Source organism: Papaver somniferum, chromosome 5 (assembly GCF_003573695.1).
Source record: "Papaver somniferum cultivar HN1 chromosome 5, ASM357369v1, whole genome shotgun sequence".
NCBI classification, from domain to species: Eukaryota; Viridiplantae; Streptophyta; class Magnoliopsida; order Ranunculales; family Papaveraceae; genus Papaver; species Papaver somniferum.
In genome coordinates this window covers 68,356,474-68,375,667 of record NC_039362.1, presented here as the reverse complement: position 1 = coordinate 68,375,667, position 19,194 = coordinate 68,356,474, and the positions used below count along the sequence as shown (strand labels likewise).

At 37.6% G+C, this 19,194-nt stretch overlaps 1 protein-coding gene across 1 annotated transcript; it reads right to left on the bottom strand.

Moving 5' to 3' along the window:
• Window positions 1-232: 232 nt before the first annotated feature.
• LOC113281827 (protein LONGIFOLIA 1-like) lies at window positions 233-5,249 on the bottom strand. Its single transcript, XM_026530697.1, has 5 exons — window positions 4,173-5,249; window positions 3,828-3,901; window positions 1,616-3,712; window positions 1,382-1,532; window positions 233-1,239 (listed from the first exon to the last, which is right to left on the bottom strand). The coding sequence occupies exons 1-5, from the start codon at window positions 4,324-4,326 to the stop codon at window positions 461-463; spliced, it is 3,255 nt and encodes a 1,084-aa protein (XP_026386482.1). The 5' UTR covers window positions 4,327-5,249; the 3' UTR covers window positions 233-460.
• Between the last annotated feature and the right edge of the window lie 13,945 nt (window positions 5,250-19,194).

The following is a 19,194-nucleotide window of genomic DNA, read 5'->3' as shown; positions in this document are numbered from 1 at the left end:
CTAGCTTTATCCAATTGCGAATTATAGAGAAAAATTACAATTTTGCACGACCGCGAACGGTCTTATCCGGGAACAAAATGGAGTTGGGAAATGAAATGGGGCACGCAAGCTGAAAATTTCTCAGTACGAGCACCAACTGACAGTAGACATTGCCATCTCCTCTTAGGAACGCAGAAGATCCAGGGACTAATTCTCCGCACATTGATTTATTCATTCATGTATATGAAGCAAGGAAAGAACAATCGTTGTATTTTATAGTACATTGTAGTTCTTCACTGAAGGAGAGAAAAAAATTGGCATTTATAACATTAATTACATTTAACATGTACACCGTAGGACTCGAGAAGATTCAGATTCTATTTTTACAAGCTACAAGAGATCTACCTAATATCGGTTGAAGTAATTATTATGTTTCTGAAAAGAAAATTAAGATGCAGATGTAAAAGAAAAGTTAAAATTCTTACTTAACTAGTATGCTTTTGCTAGTCTTGGTTCGGAGATTTCCAACTTCACTTGTAACAATTTCGTCGATCAAATCTTTGAAAATCAAGCGTTCAATATCCAACGCTACAACCGGAACTTCCTTCGGAAATTCTGTCCAATTTTCAGATTGACGCATAACATCATCTTGCAAGATCGTTATCAGACTATCTTCATCTTCGTCAAAGCTATCATCCACTTGTTTGTTGGCTTGGAGTTGTTCTATCTCTGAGCACAAGTCTTTCAGTAGACGTTGTGCGTTTAAGGTCCTTCTCGCTAACTTATCTGTGTGGATCCAGGGTTCATTTAGAAGACCCGCCAAAGCCAACTTTTGTATAAGGAGTTCATTTACGGCATCAAAAACAAGTTTACGATGAAGTTTGTCTTGTTTTGATTTCTTGGGTCCATCCTTTGATACCACATTTCCCCCCTTGGTTTGCTCAAGAACGAAGAACAAGTCTGGGTTGATTGGATGACCTGACGAGTGGAGCTGAATTTTTGCCAAACCTGAACCAAGATCTCTCAGTAGTAGACCTGACGCTAATAATATCTCGGAGATGTATCTGTGGTCTGGATTATTGTTCTCACACAATGATGCAATGTAATCTGTTGTAGCTTCGTTGTGGTTAGAGTTCAACTTGCGAAGCTTATTAACCAGCTGCTCGATGTTCTCTAGTTTTATACGGTTGATACCAGATTTAAGATCAATTCCGGTGCTCTCTGGTTTCTCAACTGGATGACCATTATTATTTTGAAACTCTGCATAGCAAAACATAATCGTTAGCATCAGTTTAATGTATCTTAAATCACCAGGTAGCGCGCACTCTGGACCCAAGAGAGGAAGCAGCAAGAGACAGGAGGTCGTATCTACTCAAAAGATGAAGAAAACACAAAGGCTTACCTCTCAAAGCATTTGATATTTTTTTCACAGGTGAAGGCAATTCATCTCTGTAAAAAGATGAATCAAGAACGGACACAGGACTAGGTTGCTCTGGTGTAGTGGTCGCCATTTCTGTAGACATCCCATCTTCACTTAACCTTGGTGATAATTTCTGAAATAGAGGGACAAATGAGAACTTGTCAAAGAGTGAACAAAAAACAAAAACTAGATAAAGGGGATTTGTTAATCACTTACATTCTGTTTTGGGCTCAAAGCAGAGTTCTTGGTTGCCTTCCTTGATGGACTTCGGCTTCCTAGTTGTAATAGAACACTGGCGATCTCGGCAGACCGGTCAGCACTAGTCACTTCTGCATCTGCAGCTGAATTGAAGCTATTGTTGCTATCCGATAGCTGAGAAGCTTCTTCCCCTTGTTGACTTGAGTTTCTTGTATCTCTACTGCTCTCTCTCATTTGTTCATCATTTTTATGCAAACTGGACAGTCTGGCTCTAGCTTTTCCTCCTGGAGAACCTGATTCAGTTGGTTGCCTGTTAAACAATTGCCTTCTAGGCTTGCTTGAATCTGACGTAGAAGGAACTGGTGGACGAGACCGCTTCTCTAATTCAAGCTTCATTTGTAATCTTGGGCTCACAGATCCTGAGGTTCGGACTGTACTTCCAGCATTTTCTGTGGACATATGCTGAGACTTAGCTGAAGATTGTGAAGCTCTTACTGTCCTGAAATTGTCCTTTTTATCAGCGGAATTAAGTGCTCGATTACCCAATTCCCTATTGCTGAGTTTAGGACTTCGGTTATTTGGTAGATCCTTTTTGCTATTCTGAGGAAGCCGGAGAGCCGATAAACTATCAACTGGAACAACTGATGAGGCAGAAACATTAGATTTCTTTATGTTTTTAGCTGGTTTGATAATCACTATAGGGGAGTCGAATGTTTTCGAAGACGTATTAGCCCCCTTAACTGTGGATGAAGTTAGGCGACTGCTCGGGGGGTTTCTCCTGTTAGCTGACCTTGGATTTGGACTAATGCTGTGCTGCTTCAAGCTCTTAATGTTTGATTCGGAGACGACATTTAAATGTTTATCATCTTCTTTCTTAGCTTCTAACAGACCTTTTGCCTGCATAGAATCCAATATTTGCTTAAGTGCTCGAAGATCTCTATCCGATTGCCTAAACTCAAGCTCTTTCAACCTCTTCTCAATTTCGGCGTAAACAGAAGGATGAGGATTTAAGGCCCTTGTGACAATTTCCTCATTTTTGGATGCTGATTTCTGTTGACCCTTGCTTCCGTCTAGCTTCTTCCAGGGAGCTGGTTCAAGTGGCAACCTTGGTGAAACCGGTCTCATAGTCGAATCAGGAGTTCGTACCCTCGGTGAAATTGCGTCTCTAATGGAAGTCCTTGGGCTAGAAACTCTGCTTTGCTTGGTTCCATCAATTGCCTGGGACGATCTTGAGAAAGTATCACACTCTTCACTTGGGCAGGTTTTAATCAATGTTATCTGAACCTCATTCTTTGGAGTGGAATTATTAGGGAGACCTTCCAACCCCATCAACTTTACCACAACACTAGTAGGCTGCTTATAACCTCCGAAACTTTGCTGCGAGTTTGATGTGCTGTTATAGCTGTAGCTACTACTTCGTTGCAATTCCTTAGATACCAAGTTGGATTTTGGACCAGTGTTAGAACCCTTCATATAACTTTCTCTACTGTCAAGTGACAACCTTGGAAGTTCTCTGAGCTTTGTAGATTTTGGGCTATCCCTGGAATCAAAAGATGTTCGACGTGCATCCCGTCCGTCATAAGAAAACCGAGGAGAATCTTTCACATCATATGATAGTCTCCGTGGTTCTCCTCTATCAATATAACTCAACGGCGATTCTCGATTTCTACCAGGTGACCTTAGCGATTCCTTAATATCAACGGTAGCCCTCGGCTTCGAAATGTTTCCAATGCTAAATGATCCATCAACTGACTTTGACAGCTGCGAAAGCCTGGGAGAATCTTTATGCATCATTACACGGTTTACTGGTTCCTCTTTGCTTGTAGTTTTAACCGATAAACCACGAGCTTCTCTGTACATAGAGTCCTTAACAACGTCTCTGAAATCAAGCGAATGCCGGCCTACTTGAGATGTATTTGTCTGAACAATAGAAGGATCCCTGGACGGCGTTACTGGAAAAATGATTCTCTCAGACGAAATGGACTCTTGCTGAGAAGTTTTGCAGTCATGAGAAGAAAAAGATGACGAACATGACGACGACACCGAAGGTCCCGAGGACTCCAGCATCACTCTTTGAGTTTCGCCAATGTTCTTAATCTTATTTAACTTCTTCTCCTGCAATTACATGGCTTTCTAAATCATTACGCATCCTCGTACCAAAAAAAGATATCACTAATCCCACATCCTCACACTAAACTCATTAAATATAACTGAAAATCAAAATTCTTACCGCAGAGCTCTCTACGCGACGAACAGTATCCGGCTCGACGCGGAGACTGCCATTGCTCAAATGAGAACTATTACCTATTGGCAAAACAAAGATAGTGATTAATCATTAAGAGATAACAAAACTGTAATTGATAAAAAAACGCCTCATTTTGACTATCTCTATGTCTATACTATTTGCAGCAGCAGTCATCAATAGCTTCGGAACAGTGAAAAATCAAGGTCTTATCTTTTGATTTTGTAATCTAGTCTAAAATATACATGCAATTCATTTTTCATATGAATAAATGAATAGAACAGAGATGATTCCAACTGTTAAAGAAATCAAGAGCGCTGAAATTGAGTGTACCTTGTGAAGTTCTTTTGTGGGATTGAGCTGTAATTCTTCTAGGAGTAAGAATACTATGACGATCAAATATTTGAAAAATCCCAGTCATGCATCCAATTTGCTTCTGCAGATCTGGGTTTTCTTCTGATAAAGCATGGAGAAGTTTCGCAGACATTTTTTTTTATCGAAATCTCTATGTTCTAAAGAATTTAGATTTTCCTTATTATGAAGGTCTTTTACGAACTAGACTCATAATAAAAAAAAAAGGAAAGAAGCTTGAATCAAGCAATGACAGAATTTTCTCAATCACTCAAAAACAGAGGGAATTTACAAAACCCCATAAATGTTTTATCCTTAAATTCCAGCAAATAAACAGATCACAAAACGAGAATATATGAAATGATGATTACTTAATTGAAGCTAGGAAATATATTTCTCTATCCAATCAGAAGTCTAAAACCCACAATTTTGTTGGGGAGGGGAGAAGGAAAGCAGGCAGGAAGGATGCTCTAGAGCGGAGAGAAGAACCTTTAAATGATTAAAGAATTGAAGAAATGGAGATAGACCCACAAACCCAAAAAATTATAATCAGAATCCATTAGTATATACAGGAAGGAATCCAGAAAATGCCATTCTGTAACAACCAAAAGAAGAAAACAAGAATAGATAGATAGAGAGGGACCAAATTTACTACACAGAAAAAGTTTAAAAAACACTGTCAATTTCAAGGCTCCATGAAAAAAAAAATTATGTAGACCCAGAGAAACAAATTTGGATAGATTTTTCTGAAGAATCAAATGGAAAGAAATTTCATTTGTAATACGAAAATGTAGTTAAGGCAGTACTCTGTGTGATTTTTATTTTATGGTTCATCTCGTAGTGTTAACATGGTAGTTGTTGGTGTAAGCATGAGAGAAGGAGAAGTGGGACAGATACGGTGGTTTTGATCTCATTGTGCAGCATACATAACACATCCATGTGGGATATATAATGTGGGTGGGTCTAATAATCTTAACTTGTCTCTCTGCATGGCCATGTGAGGTCTGTCACTAATCCTTATAGACAGAGAGATGAATTGGGGAAAAAGAAAGAAATCTATTGAGAGAAAGAAGGAAAAAGATGAAGTTACTGTGTGAATGGAAGTGGATTTAGCCATATGTTCTGACAAGTTTGTTTACGTACATACCTATTCTTCTTTTCCTTTCTTTCTTACGTTCTCACTAACAGCTGCCGATACAAGACCCTGGCTTATACCAAGTCATATGGTCTTCTTTTTCTTTCTTTCTTTCTTTCCTTTTTTTTTTTTCTTTTTTTCCTTTTTCTTTTTTTCTTGAAGAAACAAGTTTTATGGATGTCCGTTTGGTTTTCTTGGTTCCTAGCTAAATTGGAATCGAATCGGATTGGAACCAAGAAAATCAAGCCGACACCGTATCAGAACCGAGTATGTACATGTACAAATATCGGTCTTATAGCTAGAACCGACCGAATTGCACCGATATACTGATGAACCTTAGCCATTGATCCTAGGTAATTAAATCTAATCATCTATCCTAGGTTAGCAACATCTTAATGTTCTAGGGTTTCTTTCAATAATTAATAATTCCCCAATTTCGTAGTCTGATATCATCTCTTCAATCAATTTGATCAAACTTAGCATAGGGATCTATTGTTTCACGGTGATAAGGGATTACTTGATTTCCTTCTTCTATGGGCGAAGTCGAAATGAAAACTAGTTCTTCCTCTATGACTACTTGTAAAGATAACAATGAAGAGCTTAGAATGTTTGATGAAATAAACGTGTAACTGATAAGAATAAATAGCTTAAAACCTTTGATGAAATTACTGAGATGGAGAGGTATATAACCAGCACCGAGCTATACAGTTACAGGTGATGAACCGAACCGAGCAATACATATACAAATACATATACACAGGTAGAGTATTGTCCATATGGAGGTACAGGTACTCAGATCGGCCAATAACCGAGCGGAAGCGTACCGTGTGCAGTCTTAAATGTAGCCTTTAAATCTCTTCTCATATCCAAAGAACACATGTTACAAATCCAAGGGAAACCAGGTTAGTTAAATTCACTAGCCAAGTCTGATAGGGGCAAAGCTCTAAACAAACCGAGAAAATTGGACTCCACCAAAAACGACTCTCCAAGATTTGGTTGGTGGGTTCTGCCATAACTAAACTGTCACGAAACGAATTCCAACAAGAACAAGTCTTGTAACCCATATTTCAAGATACGAATTCAACAAGAAAGAGGTTTTTAGGTTCCTTAAAGTCGAGTTAATACTATGTAAGTTTAAATACGTACAACCTGTGATATTTCAATTATAAAGATAAAAAAAATACAATGCGGAAAAGAAATAACATAAACATATGATGGAAAAGAAATAACATAAACATAATGCAATTAAATCTATTACCCCTAATCTAATGATTAGAACATGATTAAATGGCTCTCTACTCCTTCTGGAGAAGTAACAACTAAGGCAACTTACATATTTTATCTCTAACTGCACAGAAGATAAAGATAAATCTATGTTTTTGGAAGCAAATTTGGAATCTCAATTCCATGCCTAAAGTGGATATTTCTGTTGGGAAACAGTTTCAAATGTTCTTCCTTTGGGTCATATAATAGCAAAGTATGTTAAGAAATATAATTAATCATTTTTGTTTGTTTTGTTAATTGTTCTTTCGCGAAAAATCATCTGATACGTTTTTTCTTTACAACTAATTTATCGTATGAATTCTAATAGTCTCAATGATATCTTTCTTTGGTTTAAAAATTGGATGAATAATAATGTTCTCAAAAACATGTGATGAAATTTTCTTTATTATTTAGTATATTTGGAAATACCGGATATGTTTCATCTTTGATAAAATTATGCCAGACCTTATCAAGTTAATCAACCATTCCTATAAGACTAATACCACGACTAAGCCAAATCCATAAAGAATTGAGAATACCATGAACAGAAGAAAAGGAGACAAAAGTTTTATTGGTTCATTTACTTTGATGCCTCTTGTTCGAATACTGAATTCACTATAGGTTATGCAATATCTATTGTGGACAAAACAAGGATTAAAAGAAATTGCAGATGACCAATAGAAGTTGAAGCAAAATCAGGAATTGAGGATCTAATATGGATAAAGGAGATGAATCTTACCAGTTGATATGTCATATACGATTGTCGAAACTTGGTGGGACAGTGAATGGAGACTCAACTAAAAAAAAAAAAAAAACCAGCCTTGAGGTGCTCATCAACAGATGCAAATTTTCCTTTCTTTCTTGTAATCCGATGTATTTTAAGTTTGAAAATATAAAGTTCCTAGACTTAGAAGATAGACTTGCTAAGGAAGTTAGACTGAAGGATACAAAGTTTACTATTGAACTTATTTGAAATGATGAGAAAGTGCTATCTTTAGAAAGGGATAATCTTAGATTAGAACCCATTATCCAAAATATAATTTTCCTTTATAAATAAATTAAAGTCATTCAATCAAAAAAAAAATATTCACAATGGTTTTTCTTTAAAAAAACACTTTGGGTTGTTTCATTTCAAATTTTAGTATTTCGAGTTTTATAAGTTAATGAGTTTTATTTTACTTATCTATCATACATAGATTCATCACACCTACCAGGGGGATCAGACAGAGTGATCCCATATCTTCCTACATTTTCATCGTATGTGCAGAAATTCTATCAACAAATCTTGGAAATCTCGAAACTAAAAATCTTGTTCAGGGTCTCCGAATATCAAAAAAGGCACCACCCATTCTACATCTAATGTATGCAGACGATCTTCTCATTACTTACAGGGCGACCCAGGAGGGTAGCGTACCTAAAAAGGATTCTTCAATCATACAGCTCGTCGGTAGGACAAATAATCAACACAACAAAATCAATAATCATTCACCATCCGAAGCTGCAACCGCAGAACATAAACCTTCTACACCAATTTTTCGACATGCCAACCACATCAATTCCACCTATATATTTAGGAGTTCAATTCAAAAATGGGAGAAACTCTTGACACATCTTCGAACCACTACTCCAACGACTGGCTCGTAAATCTCAAGGATGGATGATAAAATGTTGTAACCCTGCAGGTTGGATTGTTCTCATTAAAACCTCTTTAACACTGACCTGCAATCACCTGCAAACCCAGCTTTTCCCCACCCATGTGCACAAGCAAATTGATCGGATCGTTAGGATTTGATTTTGGGGACATGCTTCATCTGTTAAAAAGCTACATCTAATTGGATGGAACAAGCTAAACAAGCCGATAGCAGAAGAAAGAATGTTCGAAAGAGTAGCCATCACAATAAAGATTTTGTAGATGGGGCAAATGATTTGCTGGTTTTCACGGAATTGGGGAGACGATCGTACGGAGGAGACTCCTTGAACCGAGCGAAATGTTCAACCTCACACAGATGCACTGCAATAAGGGAGTGCTTTAAATTTGAGAGATCAATCTGTAGTACTCCGGCCTAAACCAAGACAATGGTCGTTCCAGAGTAAATTAGGTCACAAGAGAGGATGGGTTGATCTGTAGGAATAAGATAATCAAAGATTGTAATCAAAGAGGATGGGTTGATGTGTGGAATCAATGGTAATCAAAGATTGTGTGTGTGTTGTGTATTCTGAATAAGATAAGTTCTGAATGATTGAAGTTGCTCAGTTGAGAGTAATTGCTCAATTGATGAGGTGTTGATCTCGTGTTGTCTATGAGACGTGAGATTCTTGTTCTGTTGTCTGCAATCATGATTCAGAGACTTATTTATATTGCTGGAATTGTAGACACCATGATCCCATGAAGTGTGACAGTTGATGGAATCAAGGAGTGGAGAAATGAAAATCGTGTTCGAAACCAGTTGCTCATCATGCGGAGACTTGGTCGATTTTCCACCCACTACTTTGTGAATTCCTTCAACTGATTGCACGTCTTGCTCACATTCCATCGTGTGTTTGAACACACGTGCCGTTGACCGCCAGACCAAAACCCTAGTTGATATCCCCCCAAGTGACACGATTAACGTCTCGTGGTTAATTTAGTCAGTTGCTAACTTCATGACTTTATGGGACGATGAGTCCATGTATTTTTTGAGTTGAACATGATGTTCTGAAACTCATGAATTGAACATGTCCGTCGAGACAGAGGTATAATTCTCATGTTGATAGTTGAGGCGAGCAAGTATTGCTCATTCGATGAATTGTTGAATATTGATAGTTGAACCAATATTCCTTGATTTGAGCAAATATTGCTTATCTGAGCAAGTGTTGCTCGTCTGATGAATTATTGGTAGCGTGACCAAAATAAAATATTAATTAGAATACTGGTAGTTGAACCGAGCATAATTAATAAGAATACTGATCATGAGATCATCGTAAAGTTATTAGTGTTCGAATCTGGAATTATGATCCTTGGACTCAGAAACCCTAATTTTATCAATTGATGACCAATTGATGGTTTATTTCAAAATCAACCATGGAATGAAGGAGGGATAGGCTACATGGGATCGTGGATCGACCATGTAGCGCCCATATGCTCATGTGAGCAAATACCAAGGTCTCCTGAAGAGTTGGTGATTTGTTGATGAAAGAATGATTAAATGTTGGTTTAATCATTTATTCGAAAAATGCTCGTCTGAGCCTTAGGTGTTAAAACCTAATTAATTATGAAGAGGTGAGGGACCGACCATGGGGTCATGAAACCGGCCCTGGGTGGTCACGGGATCGACTGACGATCACTCCATCAAATTCTAAAATTATTCAGAAGAGTTTTGGACCCAATACGTGCAATTGCGCAAATTAGGTCAAATCATGAAAATACGTGGGACCGGCTCCTTGCAAGCCAAAGAGCCAACCTTGGTCGGTCAAGGTAAGATGCTCACGTCCCCAGGGTATCCGTGCCTCAATCCTGAGAATTTTGATATTTTTCTGGCGTGCATTTGAGCATCCATTCGAGAAAATATGACAAAATTAGGGTTTTGCAGAAACTGAGAAAACCCATGAGATGAAGGAAAATAATTATAAAATAAATTAATGATGAGGCGTGGGACCGCTGAGGCCAAGGCATGTCCGGCCGGACAGTGACCACGGTCCCGTGGTGCCTTTTCCTAATTTTATATTATTTTTCACGAATTTATGAAAATATCATGATTTAGGGATTTTGTTGAAGTCAAGGAGTTTCCTTGAAGTGAAGGAGTTTCCATGAGATCAAGGAAACAAATAATATTAATAATAATAAAATAAGGGCGTGTGGGGCCGGTTTGAGCATGGTCGGCTGGCTGGGCCCGGTCCCGTGAGCTTTCCCTAATTTTATGTATTATTTCACGATTTGAAGGAATTTCCATAATTTTAAGGAAATACCATGGGATCACGAAATTTCATGAGTTCAAGGAACATAAAATATAATAATAATAAAATAAGGGGCGTGTGGGACCGGTTAGGGCATGGCCGGCCGGCTGGGGACCGGTCCCACGTGTTTACCCTAATTTTATGTTAAATTTTTCATGGGTTCATGAAAACACCATGAGATGAAGGAGTTTTCATAATTTGAGAGAAATACCATGAAATGAAGAAATTTCATGGGACCAAGGAAAACTTAAAAATAAATAATAATAAAATAAGGGGTGTGTGGGACCGGTTAGGGCCCGGTCCCACGGTTCCCCCAATTTTATGTATTATTTTTCATGGATTTGTGAAAATACCATGAGATCAAGGAGTTTTCATGAGTTTAGGGAAATAATAATAAAATAATGAGGAACCATGAGGTGTGGGGTCGGCCGGGATCAAGGCATGGCGGGTTGGCCAATGATCACGACCCCACAACATTTTTCCCAATTTTATATTATTTCCTTCGTGCGAAGGAAGCACCATGAAACTGGGGAGTTTCCTCAAAACGAAGGATATTTGTTCAAATGAAAGGATTTCCATAAGATCAAGGAAAATAATAAAAAATATGACAAAAATACAAAACTAGCGTGGGATTGACCACGGCACGACTGGCCAGTTGATAAACACATATGTACTACATTTTATACCAATATTTATATTAACTAGGACTCGATATTTGGCTAATGGCACTATTTTAGTGCTTTTGTAGAAAGTACAAACAAATCCCGTCATACGAAGATAAATGGCTAAATTGAAAGCTAAACTGGCGTTTGCGGCAACATGCAATAAATGCTGCTGCTCGAGGAAACATTAAAGGAGTGGGAACTTAATTGATGAGTTTCTAGATTGCCAAGCCAACATCTCGTGTGCACCACTATGGCCAGAGATATCAACTCAGTGAAAGAGAGAAATGTCTTCCTTGTTTTAGCACGTGTAATCCAGTAGTGAAGTTAAATGATCAGTGGGAGATGTGTCTTGTTACCCAACCACGTCTCATTTCTTTACCAAACAGAGAATACATTTTCTCTTCTCTCCTCAAGCAGCAGCTGTACTCGATTGTTCATGGTGAAGCTGTACGTGAAACCCAGTGGTACGAGAACTTCAGGATTCAGGGAAGATTGGTGTTTGTTGGTGATGCTCAAGGGCTTTTGAACTCGACTGACGATGGTGGTATGGATTAAATGGTGGACGTGAACCGAAAGAGATTGATGGGAGATTGCAGTGCAGATGGTGTGTGTGTTGGCTATACTGAGCAATTGTAAGAAGCATTAGCTGGCTGTAGTGCAACAGTGGTGGTTCTTTATATTCTCAAACTGGTGGTACCTATCTGGGGCTGTTTGATTGAATGGAGGGAAGTCACTGGCGTTTACATGGCGAGATGGACAGATCGAGTTGAACGATGAGTCTGGTCTGACCTGGATTTTGTTGGTGCTTTAAGAAGTTCACGATAATAGTACTGTGAGTTTTACAGTGTTCTCACATGTGTCTGCTTGTGTGAGAAATGTCTTTTATTGGCTGAGTGTGAGTTGTCTACAGCCTGTCCTGTACTAACATCTCTTGTCCTGTACTAACATCTCTTGTCTTAGTCAGGTCTTGTATAAATACAGGTCTGTCTTGCTTTTAGTGTGTAATGAAAATCAGTTTCTTGTTTTATCAACTACTGAAATACTACTATGGTATCAGATGAATACTGCTTCCGCAACCGCCATTAATGGCATTCAATCTTTCAACCAATTTTCAGATCTAATTTCTTCGATTCATTCAAAACTTTAATCACCCATCTTACTTCAATTCAATCTTTCAATCTATTTTCTTCACTTTTATACACAATTTTCTTGTTTCTTCTTTCAATGGCAGCATATGAATCAAGAATTTCTCAAGTTCCTCTTAATCAAATCTCACAAATTCTCAGTTACAAACTCAAGGATGACAACTTCCTCACCTGGAAATCACTTCTTCTACCACTTCTTCGTCGATACAGAGTCAATGGTTTTCTTGATGGATCTTTACCATGTCCACCTTATCTACTTAATAATGGTGTCAATCCTGGTTATACAACTTGGCATGATGATGATACTACTCTTGTACTCTGGATTCAGATGTCTATCTCTGAATCTGTAATTCCATATGTTGTTGGAGCTGATTCTTCAAAAGATTTATGGGACAATATTGATTCCAGGTATGCAAGAAGCTCTTCTACACATTCAATTCAGCTTCATATCAAACTTCAATCCACAAAACTTGGATCAGGTACTGTTTCTACCTTCTTAAGTGAAATCAAGAAGATAACAGATGAATTGTTTGCTGCTGGTTCACAAATTCATGATGATGAATTGGTAGTTACTATACTCAATGGGTTAGGACAAGATTATAGTTCTTTTTGTACATCTATTCGTATTCGCAATCCACCAATCTCATCAAAGGAACTTCATAATCTGCTTCTTACTGAAGAAATAGTTGTCACAAATAAGCAAAAGAACTTACTTACTGAGGCCAATTCAAAGGCTTTTGCTGCTACAAGACCTTTTGTTCAAAACTATAGAGGTAGTGGTAGAGGTTATCATTACTCTTCAAGATCTGCAGTTCCTTACTCTGGATACATCAGACCACCTCCACCTTTTTATCCAAGAGGTTATTCTCAATTTCAGATGCATCCTTCTTCATCAACACCATCACCTCATTTCAGTCCAAGACCTCACTATGGTTCAGCTCCTTCTTCTTCTTCTCCACCACCAATAACTGACAAGATTTGTCAGATCTGCAACAAAACTGGTCATCTTTCTTTGGAATGCAGACACAGATTGAATTTTGCCTATCAGAACAACTATACTCCTCACAATCTCAGTGCCATGCTTGCTACTGCCAATATCATGGGTGAAAATCCTTGGTATGCTGACTCTGGAGCAAATAGCCATATCACTAATGATGAATCTGAATTACCTGAAGCAACATCTTTTGAAGGAGCAGATGAGATTCAAGCTGCTAATGGAGAAGGTATGCCAATTACTCATATTGGTCATGTGTCTAAGACAGCTTCCTCTCATTCTTTTAATCTAAACAATGTGCTTCTTGTTCCAAAGTCATCTCAAAACTTATTGTCAGTACATAAATTCACTAGTGATAACAATTGTTCTATCACTTTTGATTCTATTGGTTTTGTTGTCAAGGATTACTTAACTGGGAGGATCATTTTACAAGGACCACATAAAGGAGGACTATATCCAGTAAATTTTGCCAAGTCTACTAAGAATAAAGATTTCTTTAGCAACAATAATTCAGCTTCAGTTTGGCATCAAAGGTTGGCTCATCCATCTTTTCAAGTACTTCAAAAAGTGTGCAGAGATATGCAACTGTCTAGTTTAGTCAGAACACCACTATTTTGTAATGACTGTCATCTAGGGAAAAGTCATAAATTGCCTTTTACTTTGTCTTCACATAGGGCTCAATCTCCACTAGAACTAGTGCATATGGACTTATGGGGTCCTAGTCCTGTAATCTCTTCAAGTGGTTTCAGATATTATGTCAATCTCATAGATGACTATTCAAGATTTTGTTGGATATTTCCTTTGTCTGAAAAGTCTGAATTCAAAGATATTTTTCTACATTTCAAATCTATGACTGAAAAGTTACTGCATACTTCAATTGTTAAAATCAGAACTGATGAAGGAGGGGAATTCCTAAACAATGCACTCCAAGAATTTCTTAGTATACATGGAATCATTCATGAAGTTTCTTGCCCTCATACTCAAGAAAAAAATGGACTGGCTGAGTCCAAACATATACATCTTGTAGACACAGGGAGAACTTTTTTAATTCAATCAAGTCTCTCAGAAAAATTTTGGGTTGATTCTTTTCATACAACCAATCATGTTATTAATAGACTGCCTGTTAGAAGTTTGGATTATCTATCTCCTTTTGAAAAGTTGTTTGGTCAGAAACCAGATTATTCCTTCTTCAGATCCTTTGGTTCATCATGCTTTCCATGGATAAGGCCTTATACTACACATAAACTCCAACCAAGGAGTGTACACTGTGTTTTTATTGGTTACACTTCTATGCACAAAGGATACAGATGTTTAGATATTAAAACAGGAAAAGTATATATCTCCAGACATGTAGTATTTAATGATACTTTATTCCCATTGAGATATCCAGATACATTACTTCCTGGCATTGCAAGTTCTTCAGCACCAACTGATATTGCTTCTACAGCTCCATCTGTCAAGATTTCTGCACCAACACCTGCAACATCAACCTCACCAGATGCATCCATTGATATTTCATCTACTGATGCTTCACAAATTGTTAAGTCATTTGATGCTTCCACTACAATAATTTCTGAAAATACTTCAACTTCTGGTATTCCTTCACTGGCTAATTCACACTCCATGATAACAAGGGGTAAAAGAGGTATTTTTAAACCCAAAGTCTTTAATACAAAGTATGTTCTATCAGCCAATCTTACTTCTTCTATTCCACCACCCACACCTACTTGTTATTCTAAGGCAATTATAATACCTTAATGGAAACATTCTATGGAAGAAGAACATACATCTCTTAAGGATGCAGGCACATATACACTTGTTGCACCAGATCCATCTTATAATGTTGTAGGCTGTAAGTGGGTGTTTAGAATCAAATATAAGGCTGATGGTTCTTTAGATAAATGTAAATCTAGACTGGTGGCCAAAGGGTTTCATCAACAAGAAGGAATTGACTACACAGAAACCTTTAGTCCTGTAGCCAAACCAACAACTATTAGACTAATCCTTTCATTGGCAGTTCACTTCAACTGGGAAATGAAACAATTAGATGTTAGTAATGCCTTTTTACATGGGGATTTAGCTGAAGATGTCTATATGCACCAACCTCCAGGCTTTGTTGATCAAACCAAGCCTCATTATGTATGTAAACTTCATAAATAAATATATGGCCTGAAGCAAGCTCCCAGAGCTTGGTATGATAAATTGCTACAAATTCTTATATCTCATGACTTCAAACCCTCCTTAGCAGATGCTTCCTTATTTGTTCAAAAGTTTGGCTCAATGATTATAGTTCTTCTGGTCTATGTAGATGACATTATTATCACTGGGAATTCAACTGAGTATATTCCTCAGTTTATCAATCACCTTAAGACATACTTTCCCATCAAAGACTTGGGCTCTCTTCATTATTTTCTTGGTCTTCAGGTGAAAAGAAGTTCAGACAATCTTTTTCTTAGTCAAACTAAGTATGCCTTGGACTTATTGGAGAAATTCAATATGACTGGTGCTAAACCCTGTGGTACACCAGTCTCCCTCTCTATTTCACTCACTGCTTCAGCTGGTACTCCATTAGCAGACCCAAGTGAATACAGATCATTAGTGGGTGCTCTACAATATCTTACTTGGACAAGGCCTGAAATTGGTTTTGCTGTGAATCAGGTATGTCTTTATATGCAAGCTCCCACTGATCAACACTTTATTGCAGCCAAGAGAATTCTAAGATACATCAAAGGCACCCTAGATTATGGTATACTGTTTTCCAAAGGTCTTCTTACACTACATGGCTTTAGTGATGCTGACTGGGCAGGATCAATTGATACAAGAAGATCTACAGGAGGCTTTTGTATATTTTTTGGTCCCAATCCAATTTCATGGTCTAGCAAAAGACAAGGTGGTGTTTCAAGAAGTTCCACTGAATCAGAATACAGGTCTCTATCCAATGCCACAGCTGAAATTGTTTGGGTTTGTCAGCTACTCAAAGATCTTCATCTCTTGCTTCCTACTCCACCATTGATTTCTTGTGGCAATCAAAGTGCGGTTTCTCTGTCATCTAATCCAGTATTTCATAGTAAAATGAAACACCTGGCCATTGATTATCATTTTGTCAGAGAGCTTGTCCAGAACAAAAATATTCAGGTCACATACATTTCAACTTGGGATCAAATTGCTGATATTCTCACCAAGGGATTCGCAGGACCAAGGTTTTCTACACTCAGAGACAAGCTGAAGGTAATCTTTAGTAGCAACCTCCAGCTTGAGGGGGGCTAATAGTACTGTGAGTTTTACAGTGTTCTCACGTGTGTCTGCTTGTGTGAGAAATGTCTTTCATTGGCTGAGTGTGAGTTGTCTACAACCTGTCTTGTACTAACATCTCTTGTCCTGTACTAACATCTCTTGTCTTAGTCAGGTCTTGTATAAATACAGGTCTGTCTTGCTTTTAGTGTGTAATGAAAATCAGTTTCTTGTTTTATCAACTACTGAAATACTACTACACGAGATATGTTAACTGGAAGCTGTCGTGGGAGGTCTTGTGCCAAGAACTGAATGGTAGTTTGTCTAGCTAGTGGCTCCGATTGCTGCGACTGACGATGAGGTTAATCTGCAGAGGAGAATCAGTGGTACTAATGGCCAACGAAGCTGGTGCATGACCAGGGAGATAGAATCAGGTGTCGGGTTCTGAATAAGGAGGAGTTAGATTTGGTAATGGGGGTTGGTTATGGACTGGGCTTTGGCGAATGTGTGCTGGGTCCTTATTGGAATCTCGACAACACCCATCTATATATACTTCTGTAGAGAACAGAAAAGGGAGGCCGGTTTTGGGAGACGAATAGAAGGGAGGCGGCTACAGTTCCGTGAAGGAGAGACGGAGAAGGGTTTGCATTTGGGTTTGCGCTCTTCCGTTTTTCCAATTCCATTTCGATTAGCTAGTGAATATCTAATATATTTATTTATGGATTTTGAGAAAGTCATGGCTTGCTAATTATTTTGTAACTAGGGTTTTTATGGTTGAAACTACATGGGAATTAGGTCATTTTTGATTGATTGGATTATATAGCAATAAACCATTTTGAATTGAATAACTAATTCCATGATTTTATATATTGATTTAACGATAATATGAGTTGTTGCTTCACCGGTTTCGTATAACCTTTGTGCATAATTGTTAGGATCGAAAATATTTTTGTCTACTTATTTGATATTTCATGCTTGGGTTAAATCCTTTGATGGGGTATGCTTAGAATAGCCAGGTATTATTTGAGAACATGTATTTAGTTTCGTATAAATTTCTCGCTAATGCAATTTGATGGTGCATGCTTTGGTTTGGTCTTTTGATGTGCCATGCTTAGGGCGTCCCAGTGATATTTGCGACTCTAATATATATAATAGGTGATTTCAATAGAACGAACAATAAATAATTCATGAATTATGTTTCATTTCAGTATTTGAATAGAAATAGTGGTGGATACATTAAACCCTGGTTACCAACTCTCCCATTTGATTCGTTTTGTTACTTGAGTTTATTTTTCTCATTGCCTTTATTCTTTCAAAAATCCAAAAACATATTTATTTGTTAGTCCATTAGAGATATTGATTACGTATTTCCACCGCTCCTCGTGGGAACGACCTGTACTTGCCATTGTTCTACTAGTTAGACACTTTGCACTTGCAGTATTTGATTGTAGGTTTCTCAACCTATCAAGTTTTTGGCGCCGTTGCCGGGGAACGGTTGTGGAATATTGTAGTTGGTATTTTGTACATAATTATTTTTATTTTATTTTATTTTCTGTACATAGCTTATTTTTGCTTTTAGTTCTTTTTATGCAGCTTGTTTGATTTTTCATAAGTACCTTAGTCTGAATAGCGGCGATTGGAGTCAACAACTGGCCTAAAGTAAGTATTTGATTTTCTCGCAAAGCTTTTTCAAGGTGAGTTATTGAGAATTACTTTGCATAATGGTTTCCAGCGAGTTGACTTCTTTTAGACCTTTTTGGAATCTTACCAAAAGAGCTGAGACAGAGGAGTCATCTGATATTTCACATGAGGAGTATGCATATGCACCTTCTCATTATCAAGAACCTGCCGAGTGTGTAAATAATGATTGGAAGTATTCTCATAGGTATGGTCATTCCGGAACTTGTGAAGGTTATGATCATTACCAACCTTACCCTGATTATGAGCCACAATGTGTTGATTCCAATTATTATTCACACATTTCTCCGTCACAGTATGAGAGAGATGATCAATCTTACTGTGACCCATTGTTATCACAACTATCTTTGTTAGAACGCCTCAATATTGAAATTGCTGAACATACCAAAACTAATGAGTTATTTTTTTCCGAGCTTAATAAAAGCCATGATTATATTGCTCAACTTGCTGAACAAACTGATTTATCGATTGCTCAACTAACACAGTCGGTAAAAGATTTTGGTCTTACAGAGGAGACAAGTTCTAATCTTTATAATACTCTTGATATTTATGATGAAACTGCTTTAACTAATGAATCAATGTGTATGGAGAATGATGATGAACTTGATAGTTGTAATCATAGGAATAGAGACATTTTCATACCAAGTGAAGGTGGTGTATTTAGTCTAACTCCTGATCGTGTTAATGATCACTCACCTATTCAAAATGATGAGTTTAGGATTGAGGACACCATTATTTTAGACGGTGTGACATATCAGTGCTATAACAATGATGCTTATGAAGAATGTGTTAATTCAGAGAAAACTGTAGTTAAGTCTAACGACTTAGAGACATTACACTCTATCTATAAGGTTACTTCTAATCATCTTTATTGTGATATTCCTATTGATTCCTTGGTTGATGATGATTATGATGATGATTTAGTACAGGTTTGCAAACC

Coding starts and splice junctions, on each gene's coding strand:
- LOC113281827 (XM_026530697.1), bottom strand. CDS start 4,326: ATGTCTGCGAAACTTCTCCATGCTTTATCAGAAGAAAACCCAGATCTG. Junction 3,713..3,827: donor GTCGCGTAGAGAGCTCTGCG/GTAAGAATTTTG, acceptor ATGTAATTGCAG/GAGAAGAAGTTAAATAAGAT. Junction 1,533..1,615: donor CTTTGAGCCCAAAACAGAAT/GTAAGTGATTAA, acceptor CCTCTATTTCAG/AAATTATCACCAAGGTTAAG.